Here is a 16,906-nt window from a genome sequence, read left to right as displayed (position 1 = left end):
AAGTTTCTCATTACTTTCAGATTCCTAGTCAATATTCTGAGTTACTAAGTCAATATATTGAGATACTGAACCAATATGTTGAGTTACTAAGTCAATATATTACGATACTAAGCCAATATATTGAGATTAAGTCAATATTTTATAGTTTCTCATTACTTTGATATTCTTTGTTTATATTCTGAGATACTGAGTCAATATATTGAAATATTAATTCAATATTTTGACCAGAGGTAGTGGTGACTTGAACTTATACTATATCTAAAATAATTTTGTAGACATAACAATGGATTTTGCCACTAAATGTTGGTGTCAACCTGTTTTTTTTTTTCTTTCTACAATTTCACTTACCAAGGGATCCTTTAAAAAGGTGTAGCTACTTTACAGTTGATTATTACCTGATATTTAATCCGCTACAAACGAGTAGCGGAGCAGCTAGTAACGTTACGAGACAGAGAGCCAGCCGTCAAGAGTCAAATTAACTTCATGCTTCATCCGCACAAAGCACACTTCTATCGCCACGAGTGACAGCTTTATTCGCCGTTTTCTGTGAACGATGTGGGGACGGGTAACGTTAAAGCGTAGTTAGCATGCTAACGTTAGCTAACTAACACCGCTGCCTGGCTTGCTGGTTCCGCGGTGCTTTCATGCTGTATCGCTTACAGAGAAGGAGCTGAACAGTGGGCTGTGTCTAACGTCAGCGGTCCGCTCTCCCGCTGCTGCTGGGTCTAACGTTAGTTAATGTATTTGTTTCAAATCGGTAAAGTAAAATCTGTAACATAAACGGAATGAGTGGCACATAATAACGTATATAATGCTTCATCCACACAAAGCACATTGCTATCGCCACGAGTGACTTCTGTTTTCAGCTTGTTTTCTGTGAACGATGTGGCGAGGAGGTAACGTTAAGGTGGAGTTAGCAAGTTAACACCGGCTAGCTCGCCGTGCTTTCATGCTGCTTCGCTTTCGGAGAATGCGCTGAACAGCGGGCTGGGTCTAACGTTAGCGGCCCGCCGACCCGCTGCCCGGGATTGTGGGGTAAAATATGTATTTGTTTCAATTCTGTAACATTGACGAAATGAGTGGCATTTTGATTTGTTTGAGTTTTAACTTGTCCATTGGGGCAAGTAAATTTCTCTTCCACTTGTCCTACAAAAAATCCACTTGTCCCGGACAAGCGGACGAGCCCTATATATATATATATATATATATATATATATACACACACAGACATATATATAGGCTACAACTGTGTTGTTGTAAAATACAAATTTAACTGACTACTGCATTTGCATTCTTACCAGATGAAAAATTTATATTAAATTGAAAGAAGATTTTTTTTTTTTTTGTGATTTTGGAGAGTATGTGCTTTTGCCAACTCAAGCTACAATCTTTGTGTTACTGTACTTTTTAAAACAGCAGCAATTAGAGACCTAAGGAGGAAATTTAAGAATGTGCTACCCTTTTTGGTAATAAGTCAAACTGCGTCAAAATGGAATAAAAGCAGCAATGTACTGTTCAAAGGTGCAAACTAGCGGAGGAGGGATTGTAAATTAAAACAAATAACATCTGCAACAGAATAATCACTGCAGAGGGATCACTGCAGCAGAGGAAACTGTCTGAAATATGAGGTTAGTGAAAGCTTGGTGTTTTCCCAAAAATCTCCCACCAATTATTTTTCATAACTTAAAATCACTGAGTTGACACCAATAGGTCATATAATATTTCCTCACATGGAAACTTCCTCTGAAAAGATGAATACACTCTTAGAGCTACAAAAGAGTCTTTTCTTCAAATACAGTAAATAAATATTCCAAATTCAGCAGGATGAACTGTGGATGTGCTCATTTACATCTAAAGTCATAGTAAAAACTCCCCTGAACTGAAAAGAATTACTGATGCTAATTTTTGCGGCACTGAAGGTAATTTGCATCAGAGTTCGTGAGTATCCACTTAAACGTACAATATGTAACCTTCTGCCGCTAGGGGTCTCTCAACCAAAACAATGGATGGTAAAACTGAACTTTTGATGACGTTGGGAAGTTGCGTGGAATTATGGGAGTTTTATAATTACGTTTTTCTTGATTAGATTTTTATTTGTAGCTGACCAGTTAGCTAGTGAGCCAGCAAGCTAATAGTAGCCAGCAGCTAAAACACAAAATATTTCACATATCAATGTCACTTTTGGATGAGTACAACACCGGGGCAGACGGGGTTTGTTGTAACGCTAGCTAGCTACTAAACGAGGCTGAGAGACGGGTGTGGGTGGGGATTGTTGGGGAAATCTCCGCGACGGCGACCCAGGACGTTCAATGCCTGTTGTGCATCAGCAGAACATCTCCCAGCTGCCCGGAATTATCTCCCCTTCACTTTTCAGTAATCTTAACTTTTCGTTTTGGTGCTTAACCCACCTTTTGTCGGGTTAATTTAGCTAACCGTAAAGACAGCTAAACGCAAAGGGGGGCGAAATTCGGCAGGGAGGAGATTTTTGGCACATACACCGGTAGCGCTACGGAGATGTAGCTACCGCTATGGATGGCCGCTGTTGTGACTCGGTGCTGGGTCTGATATAGTCTGTTTCCCAACGTTTAATTAAACTGCCGTTTGCGTCGTAAGCACCAGGCACTGGAGATAAGTTTTGGCCGGGGAGGTTGCTGTAATGAAAGTAGCTGGCTGATAGCTGACTGGGGGCTAACGGTACCTAGCTAGCTATATGTCCCGGGGCTGTTGTCAGCTGTCATCCCGACTGAGTCTATCTGCGCTGGGGGAGTGAGGCAGACAGACCGGGGTGTGCTACTATGGCTAAATTAGCATTAGATTAATCGTCTATCTACAGCTAACATTAACCTTACTAGTGAAGTTATTCGTGGGTTAGCTCAGTCCTGTTAGCTGTGGACGAAACAGTCATACTAAAAATAACTTTATTAGCATGTTGAACAATGTTGTAACCTCATAATGTTACCCACAAAGCTTTAGCATCAACGTTAGCACGTTGTAGTAACGTCAAGCTGGTATCGATATTGAACTTTCAAAATAGATAAGGTCTCTGTTGTATTACTGTGATAAAAAGTGGGATGTAATTAATCACAAAATGATGCTGTATGGCAAAAAAGCAGTATTACGGTTACAAGTATTTTTTTTATGCGACATTGTATGATTTACAATTACTCCTGAACGTATCATCTTGGTGCCAGTGTTCTGACGGAAGTTAGAGTAACTGGAGGGTGAAAGGTTATATGACGCCACTGACGGGCGACTTAAGGAAACGTGCCGTGTCTGAAAATAAAATAACAGATTTCTCTGGGTTTGACATTTGGTGGAAACATTTGGGATAGTGTAAGAACACAACTCATAAAAATATATAACATAGGTATGGTCATTTTTAGACATTTTAAAGCAGAAATGTTACATATTGTACCTTTAAGAGTACAGGCTGTGTTTGCAGAACTTACCTGAGCAGAACACTGTACATCTATGATCTTGATGGGTGCTGCTGGCTCACAAGTTATCTCTAGAGAGAAATGCACCTCGTAGCATCCAAGTACATTTCCTGGATAACACATGTATAAATCCGGTATAAATGCACACACGTTTACACATACTTAACATTCTAATTAAGTCTTGGGCAAAAAAGTTCTACATAAAGTGTTAAAGTTCTAAATGGTTCTTGTACAGTGTATAGCCTCTTTCCGACCAAGTTGTTGCAGGAATGTTATAGGAACAGCCCCATTCTAAACAATTCTACTAACTACTCATCCCCAAAACCGGTTTTTCCATTTGCATTCACACTGGCCAAGTGGCCATAGGAACTGACCTTTTGTTATTATAAAACAGCCATCTAACCACCACTATGCGGAAAAGGGAAAAGACCCTGCCCTGAAGTAGGAGCTGAAAGAGTTACAGGAACTGTGGCCAGAGGAACAGAATCCCCAAATTGGTCCAGTCGGAACAGGAGAAAAAAAGGGTTCTAGGAACGCTATGTTCTGGGAACTGCAAAAATCCCTCCGGTCGGAAAGCGGCTATAAGGTACAACACTAAGCTTACCTTTCTGCTTGTCTGCGTCCTGCATGTCTTCAATTTCTAGAAATGACAAACAGCCTGCAGGAAAAGTGGTAAATGAAGTGTTCAGGTTTTTTTTCTTTTTTGATTGTTTGTTTTACATATATAACTACAAGGGCATTCGGAGAGTGCAGACCTCCGCCAAGGATTCCCCTATCTCACAATGTTAATGCAGTGTGAATTTTCGGGATCTCATTCTTCCAATTATTCCTACACCACATGCAGCACAAACGCCTTTTTATACATAAATGCATTTATATATTTTGTATTAATGATAATTTTGTACACTGAAACATAAACAATAATGCACACACACAAACAAACAAAAAATTCTTATATTTCATATTCAGCTATATCAGCTTCAAACTGTGGATTTACTGTGGATTTTATCCTGACAATATAGGGGAAAAACTCACCCTAGCATTAATGTTAAAACTGCTCCACAAGTAATGTAAGGCTTCAGTTCAGGGCACTTCAAAAACATACAGTCAAGAGAATGCAGACACAGGTCCAAGTTATCACAAACATTGCAACATATCTTGCATTTACTTATAAAATTGAATGAAAGTATCGAGTAGCCTAAGTCCATTGTAGTTTGAAATCCTGTGTTGGGGAAGTTTAACTCTAGAACCAGCATGATCTTAACTTTAACGTTGCAACAATGTAAAATATTCCGTCATTATGTGCTCAGCATTTGTTCGGCTTACAGGCATGCTACACAAACACTACAACATTAGTGTACACCAGGGATCATCAACAAAATTTTTTCAAGGGCCAGAATTTTTCTTAGCAGACACACTGGGGGCCGGAAGCTCGAATAAAGAAAATAAAATTAATTTATACCTATACCTATTCTTGTTTGAAATTTTCACTTTCTTACTGAATTAATGCTATATTTTTTTTTTACATGTATTAGTGTGAGCAAACTCCTAAAAAAACATAAAAACTCCATAATGATAACTGTCTCTTTAACTAGAAAAAGATTTGAGACTAGGAGGCAGTTCACTGAGGAGTGATGGTTAAAGTCTGTGATTATGTAAACATTGTTGTAGTATGCAGAATCCTGATTGGTGGAAAATGCTTGCAGAAAGAAACGGCTGTTGTCAGGTAAGCATGTCACTGTCAAAGAGGCTGAAGCAAAAGCCTTGCTTTAATGATGAACTGATAAGCAGGCTATGCATTCGTCATGTATGCCTCATTTGCAATGAAAGATGCTGTTGCAAAATAATACAACCAGCATCATCATCAAGAACTCGAACATAACAATCGCGTCATTCACGTGCATATTAAGTAGCTAGATGCATCTGTTTTGGTCTTATAATACCTCCATAGATTTACCGCTCTAGCAGAGAGTTTGGTTTGTTCAGCCAGCAGCGAGGTTTACAAGGATTTGCCCAAATTTCCGGATTCCCGGCAAACTAAGATAAACAGTTAGACTAAAAGCCGACAGCTTTTGTTTTAGCTTGTTTGTAAAAATTTGCTATTTGTAGAGTAGAGCTGTGTTTGCGTAAAACAGCATGGTTGACTGAGCAGACAGAGCAGATTGAAATATCGCTTTCTACATGTTTATGGCGGTCTACACAGGTGATTGCATTGATATGTATTGAGTTTTTAATATTTTCCCTCTGTCGCTCCGGACAGCGGCAGACTCTTTTTTCTTCCTCCCTTTTCTGCCTTAGTGGTGCACATGCCCACTCGCGGTGTGAAGTGCGTGTCCGCGCTATTCTTGAACATGCACTCTACAATCAATGCTGATAGACGGCTTTTTGTACACGCTCCGAAACGGACGTAAAAATATCACACTTTCTCTGTAGTCCACCGTTAGCTAGCTACCGTAAATGTAGGCTACTTTTAAAATGCCATATTTTCCCTCTGGGCTCACCAAAACGGACGTAAAAGCATATGAACCATTCACTGCACGTGATCGCTAGTAAACATATTACACTTGCTCTGCTAGACTATCGTTCAGGACAATACCCTGTAGCCTGGTGGTGGGGGAGGCAGGACAGCCTCCCCAAATTTTCAAACTCCTAACTGTGTACAGACCCCTTGGACACCGTCTGAGAGAGTTTTCTCCAGTGCAGGACATGCCATAAGTCAGGTGTGGTGTAGTATCTTCCCAGAGAAGGCAAATATGGTAATTTTTCTGCAAAAGAACTGCTAAAGTTTGAAGCTGGTTGGCATACCAACTCAACATCATTTATTTTGTTGTTACTTGATAATAGTAATAGTAACTGTTATTTGTTAAATTATTGTAGTTATGTGTTAGGTGACTTAGGTTTACTTATTATATATTTAAGTACTTTAAAACGTTAATATATTGTTCAATTAAAATTATTTTCAATTTTAAAAAAACTCCACACTAAAAAGCCTTTTTTTAAATGTAATTTTTCAGTTTTTCAAGAATCGGTTTAGGAATCTGAATCGTTTTAAAAGTGCCATTTCGGCATCGGAATCGTAAAAATCCAAATGGTACCCAACCTTAGTTTTAACGCACACACATCTCGGCTCAGCTCTATGTGTGGAGCTCGGGCATCGCTGTACAGAATCCCGGCATGTGAATAGAGCTGGTGTACACACTCAAAAAATAATTCAAATGTAGATCTTAAAACATCTAAACAATGGACACAAGAGTGTAATAGCCTTTGTGTGCCTGTTTAAGCAAATGTAATAGAATTTGATAAACAGTCAGCCCACATTTGAGCGCAGCTGCCTTCCACGTCAAATACTAACCACATAACCCCCACAATCACAAACATGCAGAGAAAAAAAAAAATCACCCGTCTGTTTTCCTCGTTTCCATGATGACACAGCCAGGGTGTATGAAGCGTTGTGACCAGGTTCAATCTCCAGGGAGGGAGTGCCACTTACAACAGATAGATCTGTCACCACCTATGTGTATGTGCATATACACAAAAACACAAAAAAGAGAAGAACCATAAATACAGACAAAAAGGAAATACATGCACTAGAACACACACACACACCATTCAAATAGATTCTCACTCACATACAAATGGCTCAAAATGCACATAGGTGCAAGGATATACAATCAGAGCAACACTGTTACTCCACTACTGTGGTCCAATCTGAAATGTCTCAAAAACCATTAGATAAGTTGCTGTAAAATCCTGTACAGACATTCAAGGTCCTCAGAGGATGAAGCCTGCTGACTTTTGTGATCCTTTGACTTTTCATTTAGCTCTACCGGTAGGACAGAATTTTCATTCATCTCAATATCTACTTGATGGATTGGCACATTGATGTATCCTCATGTCTTTAGTGACATTGGCCCTGATTTATCAAAAGTGCGTACACCAAATTTCCAGCGTACACCCAAAACCACGGTGACTTTGAGATTTATCAATATGGACGTTGGCGTACGGCACGCTCAAATCCTACGCCAGCTCAGGAAGTTGTGTACATGTACGCACGTTTTGAGTTAGTGCGGAAATGTGCAGAAAAATAATTCCTAACACCACAAAACGCCCTGACAAACTAAAAGAAGACCTCTATGCGCCGGTATGCAACATTGTTTTAGCCTGGGGGGGTTCTGTACAACATCTCGCGGGAAAACACAATGCCATAAATGTAGCGATGGAGCCAGATGACCCGATGCCTGGAGAGCAGTGTCCAGAACAGCCCCAACTGGGGGCTATACGAAGGAGACAGGATATTATTCCTCGCTTTTAAAAGGTAGCCTATGGTGTTATGTTTGGCAATGATATTCAATACAGGAAACATGACGATGCACAACATATTTATTTATTCTTCAGGTTTTTGCTTCTCTTTCAAGTGAATGATTTATTTCTGCCATTGACCAAGTTATTTTGGCTTGTTTTTCCAGCCCCTCTGCTGTCAGGAGACAGGGTCCAGCACGGGGCGGCGGAGGACAAGCGCTTTCCCTCAGCTGTTGCCTCGTTCCGACTCATGAAAAAAAACATGAGTAAAATAAACTCCGCTACCGTGTGTTTATTTAAATATAAGTACACCTACATATGTAGGCCTAAGAGATTGCAATAGAAGCCTGTATATTACTATTAGGACTATAGAAAAATGTGTCGATGTATAAATTAAATAGGCTAAACTTCAGCTGGAGTCCGATTTACCACGGCAACACTGTTGACCGCACAGTTGGCGCATCAGTGATCTCCTTCCATTCCGCATTCTTTCTACAGCCTTTAATACCAGTTTCCAGGCTGCCAAATAGTGCACACTTTAATGCAAATGAACCTTAGATATCAGGGTTTCAATCTCCACCTCTGAAAAGTTCAGCTTCTCAGCCGGATTACGTCTCGCCATGTCGTGAATTGTAGGGGCGAGGCCTCAAAACCCAGAATATATTGGGACGTGTTACTCTAATGATCGTTTTCAGCCGCGGCATTTATCAAGGGCAGGTATTGCGTACACCTAGATTTCAAAGGTACGCACAGCTTCATAAATCAGGCGGTGAGAGGAGTGTAAGCATAATCTTACGCCAACATATACGCCTGTTTCTACGCAAGAATGATAAATGAGGGCCATTGTGAGCATGCTGACATCCCTGAGTACATCAAACCCCAAAGATGTTCAGTTTTCTTTGTCAGCAAGTAACTGCATGTGTGGAAGTTATTTGCATGTGTGCTTATACCTTGAGAGTAAGTTTGTCCTGGCTGTAGTTGGGGACATCAATCTGTGTGTGTGTAGTTTGACCTACAGAGCACCGTAATACCACATGGTCCACAGGCAGGGGGTGCTCTCCCACTCCTCTGAGGGTAAACACGTGCTCGATACCGTCACAGTCATTGTGTAAGGACAGCTTGCCCTGTGGGGGTAGGGAAGTCCAGGCAGTCAAACATACACAAATTGGTGTTCAGTGTGCATACAAAGGAAAGGAAAGGCCCAGGACAAAAATGTTTTTTTACTAAAATCTAAAATGCATTAGACTGCACTGGAGGGAAAAGATGGTATTCCCTGCACAAAGATGTTTCTTACACTATTGATTGTGAACACAAAATACACATCATTTCCTCATTGTGGTACATTCTACAGTGAGCAGCTTCATATTTTAATTTACAAAAAAGGGCAAACAAATTAATAAACAGCACAGGGACTGCTGTGTCTCCTATTTAATCCCCGCCCCTAAAGATACACACAGAAATGCATTGGTGGTTCAGTGGTAGAATTCTCGCCTGCCACGCGGGAGGCCCGGGTTCGATTCCCGGCCAATGCAACACACTTTTTCCTCTACTAAATTTGTTTCTATTTTTATTTCAAGATCAAGTCATTTTTCATTTTCCGCTGGAAATATAGATGTGTAGGATAACATGTATAATCTATACATCAATTTAATATATCTTTCTAGATTTTTAACTCATAAAATAAATAATAGTTTTCAACTTCTAGTCCACTAATGATTAAACTTAAAAATGAGTCACTTTGAAAAGAGAAAATAATTCTTCAATTTTCTCTATATGTGACAGAAGTAGTGAGGTTTTCATTAATCACTGTAAGGGTCCAACTAACTAAATTGCAGAACCCTTTAAAAAGAGAGAGCTCAGTTACAGTAAAATAAATGTCTACCACGTTCTTAGAAAAGCACTGGAAGATTATGGTGGCCACAGAGGAAGATTAAATTCCCAGATATCATCTTAACAGCCACACAGGCCAGACAGTGTTCTGTGCTGCTGTTTGAGACATCACGAAAAGTATTCCTACTTGACCTAAATGTTCCCTTAGAGGATGGAATGGAATAGGCTAATGAGAAGAAAGGCCAAATGACTACATGAGCATTGCTGTCTGGGGACTTCAAAGTGGGCTTTCTCCTTTAGTCTTGCTCTTTGAATTATATCGAATACACACTAACTCAATGCCACCACACTGTAAAGATAGCATGGTCTATCAGAGAGTGTATATTAGGCAGGACAGTTAAATAGCAAGAATGTGACAAGGAAGGACAGAAATCAAGCAAGAAAACACAAAGAAAGAAAGAAACAATGAAACCACAACAAAAAAAGGCATTACCGTGACAATGCATTGTGCAGAAGGGTGAAAGGTGAGGGGGTAGCAGGCTCTTGTCCCTGCTGGCACATTCAAAACATTTGGGCCGGAGAATCCTTCACCATAAACCTCAGCTTGCATTTTCCAGTCTTGGTGAGTCTCATTGTGCTGTGAGAGACGCATAGGTGTGATCATTTGACTTAAACCCAAAACCCACCATTATTTAACATTTCGGTAATGTAATTTTACAAAATTACCATCATAACATAATCTACTTTTCTAACCTAAAACTTCGAATATGTTAGTTAGTTTCAGTGATATAATTAGTCAAAGATGCATTCCAACCATGGTTTTTGGTTGCTGTGTATTCAGGATTACCACTCTCCTCTAAGAAAGCAGTTTCTCATTATGGAAGGAATATATAAAATGATTCATGCTTAATCAAATACTTTTAGGGTATCCCTTAATAAGCAGTGCACACACAAACTGAATGAGCAGGTGAGCAGGCGAACTGAAGTCCAAATGCACAGATCCTCCCTGTGGTCACAAATGAGATTTTTAGTAACATTAACCATAAACACATGAACCAACAAGCAATCCAGGATTCACTTAATATACCATTAACAGGTTTACTAAGCTCCGGCTGACATCAGCTGATATCTACCTGTGAAGTAACCAGTGCCTCTAGCGCATAGACCCTGGTATCACACCAGGACCTCAGGACCACCTGACATGTAAATTGCCCCACGGAGTTCGCCTGGAACCGTAATGGGATGTCCACACAGCCACAATCTATCATACACAGAGAGAAGAGGAGACTCAGGGATGGGAGGAGGTGGACAATCAAAGGAGAAGTGTTGACATTTACATAAATAAATCACATGACCATGAGTGAAAACTATTAGGGCATTTCAGTCGTGGGACCTTTTCCAGGGAATCACGTGGTTGCATTTCCACCGAAGCAACCACGGAGTACCTGTACAATAGTTCCAGGTGTACAAAAAGTCCCTTCTCCGAGGATATCTCTCAATGGTCCAGCCACTATCGAGGTGGAGTTTTTAGTACTGAATGTTGTTAACTTGTCGCTAGCCTCAAAACCATTTACCTCATAGACCACCATTATAAAAGAGACGTCCGTATGGGGTATATGGTGGTAGGTTAGCGTGGGTGGCAATAAAAATCTACATTATAAAACGTTTGACAGGACATTCCCAGAGCCTAGCAAAGCCGTTTTTTTGCGCGAGTCAGCCCATTGTAAAGTCCAAAGGACCTAATTAATATTACGACGAGGGTAAGACATTTATAACCTTAATGTTTTTAAAGTTAAAAATGTTTATTTTAGGATAAACAGAGAGAGAAAGACAAACGAGCTGTGAGCATGAGTGAACAAGAGAGGGCGGAAGCGGCGGTTGAGAGAGCTAGTGAGTGAATAAGAGAGAGGGAGTGAAGATGAGAGGGTAAAGCGAGTGAACAAGTTTGCTGAATGTGTCATTGCGAGACAGGCATTCTGGGTGTTTTCAGTATCCCAATCCACCGCTACAACTCTCTTTTTCATTCATTAATTACATCGACTCACACAACACACATTCTTCAGGTATTTACGTGTGTACCTGCAGGATTCTCCCATGGTATGTTGGTGTCTTCCATTATAGGTATTCTGACAATACTAGGTAAAGCAAAGTATTGTGGCAAAGAAACCTCCACACTGTATTCTAGCTCTTTACTGTGAAGACCTCTCAACAGTTGGGCCTAACAAGAGACAAGATAAAAAGGACAGCAAGTCAAATATGGACAACAGAGAAAAAATATCACAATACTGATGTGTCTGATCCCCCCCTTGCCTGCCCTTCCTACTGTATAGCCAAACATCAGCTTTCCAGCTGTGATGTTGGAAGGCGGAGCATCAGAATGGCGGCACGTACGGACGCAGCGGCTCTCAGCTCTCGGTTTCGGTGTTTAGTTTTCGTAATGGCATTGATGTTTTTGTGTGTACAAGTATGTATGAGTGAGATAAAACACACCTACACCCCAGTTATGCTGAGGAAGGTGGGGATTTTCATGTCGGGTGGACATTACGACGGAGCACCAGCGGCTCCACAACATTCCGCTGGGCATAGCAAGAACACCGGGCTAAGAGACCTTACTGCCTACGGCCTACTAGCACGGCTAAGAAAACAGCCCTTCAAACCCCCGATACCAAGCATCTTCCTAACAAATGCCAGGTCCATCGTCCACAAAACTGACGAACTGGAGTTACTGATGGCAATCATCACACTGCTGTCACATCCGTCATAAAGTGTGTATGCGCTATGATGTGTAAATGTATTACATTGCTTGCTTCTCTCCTTTTATTGTTTTTATTGTTATATGTTTTTATTTATATTTATTATGCACTGGCCGAAGAAGAACTGCAATTTCATTGTATACCCGATGTGCAAAGACAATAAAAATTCTTATCTTATCTTATGTGTTTGTACCTGTTGTTTGAAGAGCTTGCGTACAGCTGTGGTTGCCCTCACAGTGCTGCTGTGCAAAGTGTGTGTCAGCATACGCCTCTTGTGTTCATCGGCACTCATGGTGTGCTGACCCCAGAAGGCCAGAGCTTGCTCCCAGGCCATATTGATCAGCGGCACACGCACCAACTCATCACACACCTGCCCCACCTTGCAGTGTAGGCTTAGCACTGATACACACACAGCTGGGTCTATTGGTGGAGAAAAACATCACTTTTGATATTATTTCATTCGCTATTCACTATAAATACACTACTTCATATTTAAGTGATACAGCTAAAGACAAAATATTACTACTGGTGCCTCTTAAATGTGATTATGCTCTTATTATGTTGCCACCAAAAATGATAAGAACATAATATGTCCACTAAGCACAAAATATGTAAGATATTTGCATTTACAGTAAATGTTTAATGAATAAATGATACTTGATGTTGGTGTCCTGCAATAGTGAGTGATGTTCATAAAAAATAGGTTAATGGAAAAACAGCAACACTAAATAACATTTACTTTTACTCAGATTGTGCTATGATGCCCTGAAATACTTCATCATTTAGGGGACAGGTTTCCTACCAGAGTTGATGGGCATGGAGATGTTAGAACTGGGCCTTGCAGTGAGAGGGGAAGGAAGAGGCAACTCCGCTGTGGCTTTTATCATATACAACATATCTCCCACCTGGAGGGACACACAGAGACAGACATGGTTGTGGAGAAATGAGGGTCACTTTGTAATGTTTGGAGACCTAATCAATCATGACAAGAGCTGACAACATAGGTATGTTTTACCTATGTTAAATATGCTATTTGTTTTTTGCCTGTTCTCAAACTTTGACTTTACTATCCTGAACTCTAGCTATAGTGTATAAGTTGCCCTTTTCCAAAGCTAGACACTAAGCTTACAATGTCCTCCAAAAAACACAAGGCGGAACGTTTCTTGGATATTTAATGAAATATCGCAATTTTTAGTAAAAACGCAACAAACGCACAAATGACAAATTAGAACATAACCAGTTAACACAACGTAGGCACAATGTAAGGCCACAACGGCTAGAAACAAAAAATGCTAAGTCACAGGGCAAGCAGCACTAGCTACCAGCTACAGCTATATGCTAGCTATCAATTAACTCCCTTTTAAATGTATTTTTCAGCAAACCAAAGAACAGCAAATATATTATGCTTACATTATCCAAAAGGTGATCAAACTTATGGACTAAAAGCGTCCAACGCAACATCATATGAAGATAATTTGCAGAAGCAGTCACACTCTACCATGCCTTATTAACTCTAGGGAAATTCCCTGCTCTAACACTAGTGCCGTTGACCAGGTGGGAGCACTGCAGTACATAACACCTTTACAAGCACTCATGGCAGAACACTAGCAAAGAAAAGCTACAATTTGATTTTACACATCTAGACTCTTTTTTCTGAGGGTTAATGCTATCAAACCACTTCCACATAATCAAAGTCATGTGTTGCTGCTAGACGTAGTCATGACATAAATATGACAACACGTTGATATTAGGGCTGTCAATCGATTAAAATATGTAATCACGATCAGAGCTGTATAGTAACAAAGTAAAGTGCAAAGTGAGGCAAACTACTTCACTACTCTACTTAAGTACTAAAAGGCTGTAGCTGTACTCTACTGGAGTATTATTTTTTTCTCCTACTTCCACTTTTACATATTCTCGATGAATGAAATACTTTTACTCCGATACATTTTTTATGTGCTCCATAGTTACTCGTTACTGTTGTGAATTCCTCACGCTACGGAGACCGTGTAGGTTACAGTGTGTGTAGTTACGGCTACGTTAGTTATGTACGCTAATTACGTGATCGCGTCATGTTTCTTTTCATTACGGTTGCCCGTTAAGAAGTTAGAGACGATGTAAGTTTGTACTCTTTATATTTAGTTATTGTTGCAGCATATGAAGCTATTCCCGAGTTGTTTCAGTCTGCAGTGAGTACTGAATGTTAACCGTTTGACCCTGTGATGTGAAGCTGCTAGTTTATCTGTATTTTGCTAGCTTGCTAACTTTCCACTACATCACACGTTACTAGCTAGTGTGTGATACGTTTTTGGGGGCTTTAATCGTTACTGTGCTGGAGAGGATGATAATTTTACTTGCACAGTGTGATAATTGTACATTTTATTTCAGTATTTGTTAATATTTGTTATTTTTAATATAATATATTTAATATTTGTTAATTCCTTTGGCTACAGCCACATTTGAATTATTTGAAATAATATAAACAATATGATATTTAAACTTTTGACTGCTTTCTTTAATAACTAAATAACACAATACTTGTACTTTTACTTTCGGTACTTGAGTAGTAGATTTTAAATAAACTACTTGCAATACTTAAGTATAAAAAATGTTGAATACTTTAGTACTTCTACTTAAGTGTGGTGCTTAAAGAGCACTTCAACTTCTACTCAAGTCACTTTTTTGATAGAGCACTTGTACTTTTACTCAAGTATGGGTCTCTAGTACTTTATATACGTCTGATCACGATTAATCGCATGATTGTCCATAGTTAACTCGCATCAAGCACGCATTTTGTTCTAAATGTACTTTAAAGCTGTAATTCGTAAGATTTTCATGTAGTTAATTGTCTGTTAAGTTCCTATGTATCAAAGAGTGAGTAAAACAATGGTGATTGAGCATATGACCGACTGATGAAAGAGCTTGTATTTGCTGCTTTGCCAAATAATAGGATGTGTGTCTCTGGCAACATTCCCGCCCTAAATTAAATGCGGTGCAAAGTTTTCTCTTTTCTTATTATTTTTCTGTGTGTGGTGGGCGGATCGACCCAAATATCAATAATATCGATACCAACGTTGGTATTGATATTGATCAATACCATTGTAATAAGATCGATACTTTAGTTTTAATTTCTCTCTGAGGTTTCATCAAAGAGGCAACCTGGCTGTCTGTGTCTTGGTTAAGTGCCGTTGCTTTCAAGTGCCGCTCATGTCACCCACGTAGAGCAGGCACACTTTGCTTCTCCTCCCCGTTTTAACTTAATAATCCAAAGGAAACATCACAAAAACGCTTAAAGGTCATGGAAATTCTTTCAGATTTAGTAATTTGATGATGAATCCACCTTAATTATTAAAAAGTATCAGTATCGTATCGGTATCGGCAATACTGGCCCTGTATTTTCTTGGTATCGGATCAATACCAAATTTTGCAGTATCGCACACCACTAATGTTAAGTGGTGTCAGCAAAGAGCCTTTGGGCCCCACGTGGGTATGATACGATCACAAAATAACTTTTTATTCCCCTGATTCCGGTAGCTGGAATTCGGTATTTCTTACACTGCACTGTATCTTTTACTTGTAATCAGTTTCAGGGAATTGAGAGACAACCAAGATACACACACACACACACACACACACACACACACACACACACACACACACACACACACACACACACACACACACACACACACACACACACACACACACACACACACACACACACACACACACACACACACACACACACACACACACTGACCTGTTGGCAAACTAGCAGCACAGAGCAGTACTTGGTGCCTGGGCAGAAGGGCAGGTAGTGGATGTTCAGAATGTCTGCTTGGCCTGACTTCAGACAAACACTTCTCACTGCACTCAGGAACTCACTACCTTCATCATCTGGGCACACACACAAAGGTTTATACTGTAGACCACAACCAAGCAGGTGTGAAGAAAGGTAGTATACTCAAGACACAAGTATAAACAGTAAAAAAGGCAGGACAGAGTACAGAGCATGTGTGCATTTGTGTGTTCGTACTTACTGACATCTGAGCACTTCCCTTCCATCTCCTCCCCACAGCTTTTGTCTGAAGTAATTTTCTTTACACTGAAAGAGGGAGGAGAAGGAAAAAAGTCAAAATAATTCATAGTATATGGATATAAGACTACACAACCTAATTCAGCTGAACCATAGATGACCTCAATCCTACTTCAGTCAACTCCTGATTAGGAGGAAGAACTGGAATGTTTGGCTTTGAAGATGGTCTCCGGTGGAGAGATGCATACTAACCAGCTATGACAACCTCTCTTCTCCTAAAGGAATAACCCCATACTTTACCTCTCTTTACCTTTACCTACATTCTAAAGCAGTGACTAGCAGGAGAAAAAACCCTTTTTGCCAAATAAGCTCTTTTGATTAAGCTACTCAACTGCATATATATGATTTTATGTGTAATTAAGTAGGTAGCTTGGAACGTCTGCTTAAGACAGAGCATGTACTGTGTTTGCATTTATAATAGGTAACTTATGAGCTACCAGTGATATTTTTTACCAGTGGGAGATTAGACAAAAAATGCTGTGTTATCTTGT

General features: G+C 39.9%; 1 protein-coding gene and 1 non-coding gene across 2 annotated transcripts in view; one reads left to right on the top strand and one right to left on the bottom strand.

Annotated features, from left to right (window-relative positions):
- Positions 1-10,202, bottom strand: part of LOC114550668 (cilia- and flagella-associated protein 47-like) — a 28,484-nt gene extending 18,282 nt beyond the window's left edge. Inside the window, exons 1-5 of the mRNA XM_028571427.1 lie at positions 10,060-10,202; positions 8,687-8,860; positions 6,837-6,948; positions 4,042-4,095; positions 3,450-3,547 (exon numbers count right to left, since the gene is read on the bottom strand). Of these exons, the coding sequence (XP_028427228.1) occupies positions 3,450-3,547; positions 4,042-4,095; positions 6,837-6,948; positions 8,687-8,860; positions 10,060-10,176 (555 nt within the window). The 5' untranslated portion in view covers positions 10,177-10,202. The remainder of the gene's footprint in view (positions 1-3,449; positions 3,548-4,041; positions 4,096-6,836; positions 6,949-8,686; positions 8,861-10,059) is intronic.
- On the top strand, positions 9,198-9,268 carry trnag-gcc (transfer RNA glycine (anticodon GCC)). The gene has a single exon. It is a non-coding gene; the product is annotated as a tRNA-Gly (tRNA).
- Positions 10,203-16,906: the final 6,704 nt, after the last annotated feature.

Source organism: Perca flavescens, chromosome 24, assembly GCF_004354835.1.
Source record: "Perca flavescens isolate YP-PL-M2 chromosome 24, PFLA_1.0, whole genome shotgun sequence".
Classification (NCBI taxonomy): Eukaryota; Metazoa; Chordata; class Actinopteri; order Perciformes; family Percidae; genus Perca; species Perca flavescens.
Note: the sequence above shows the minus strand (reverse complement) of the source record. Positions and strands in the feature narration are given on the sequence as shown.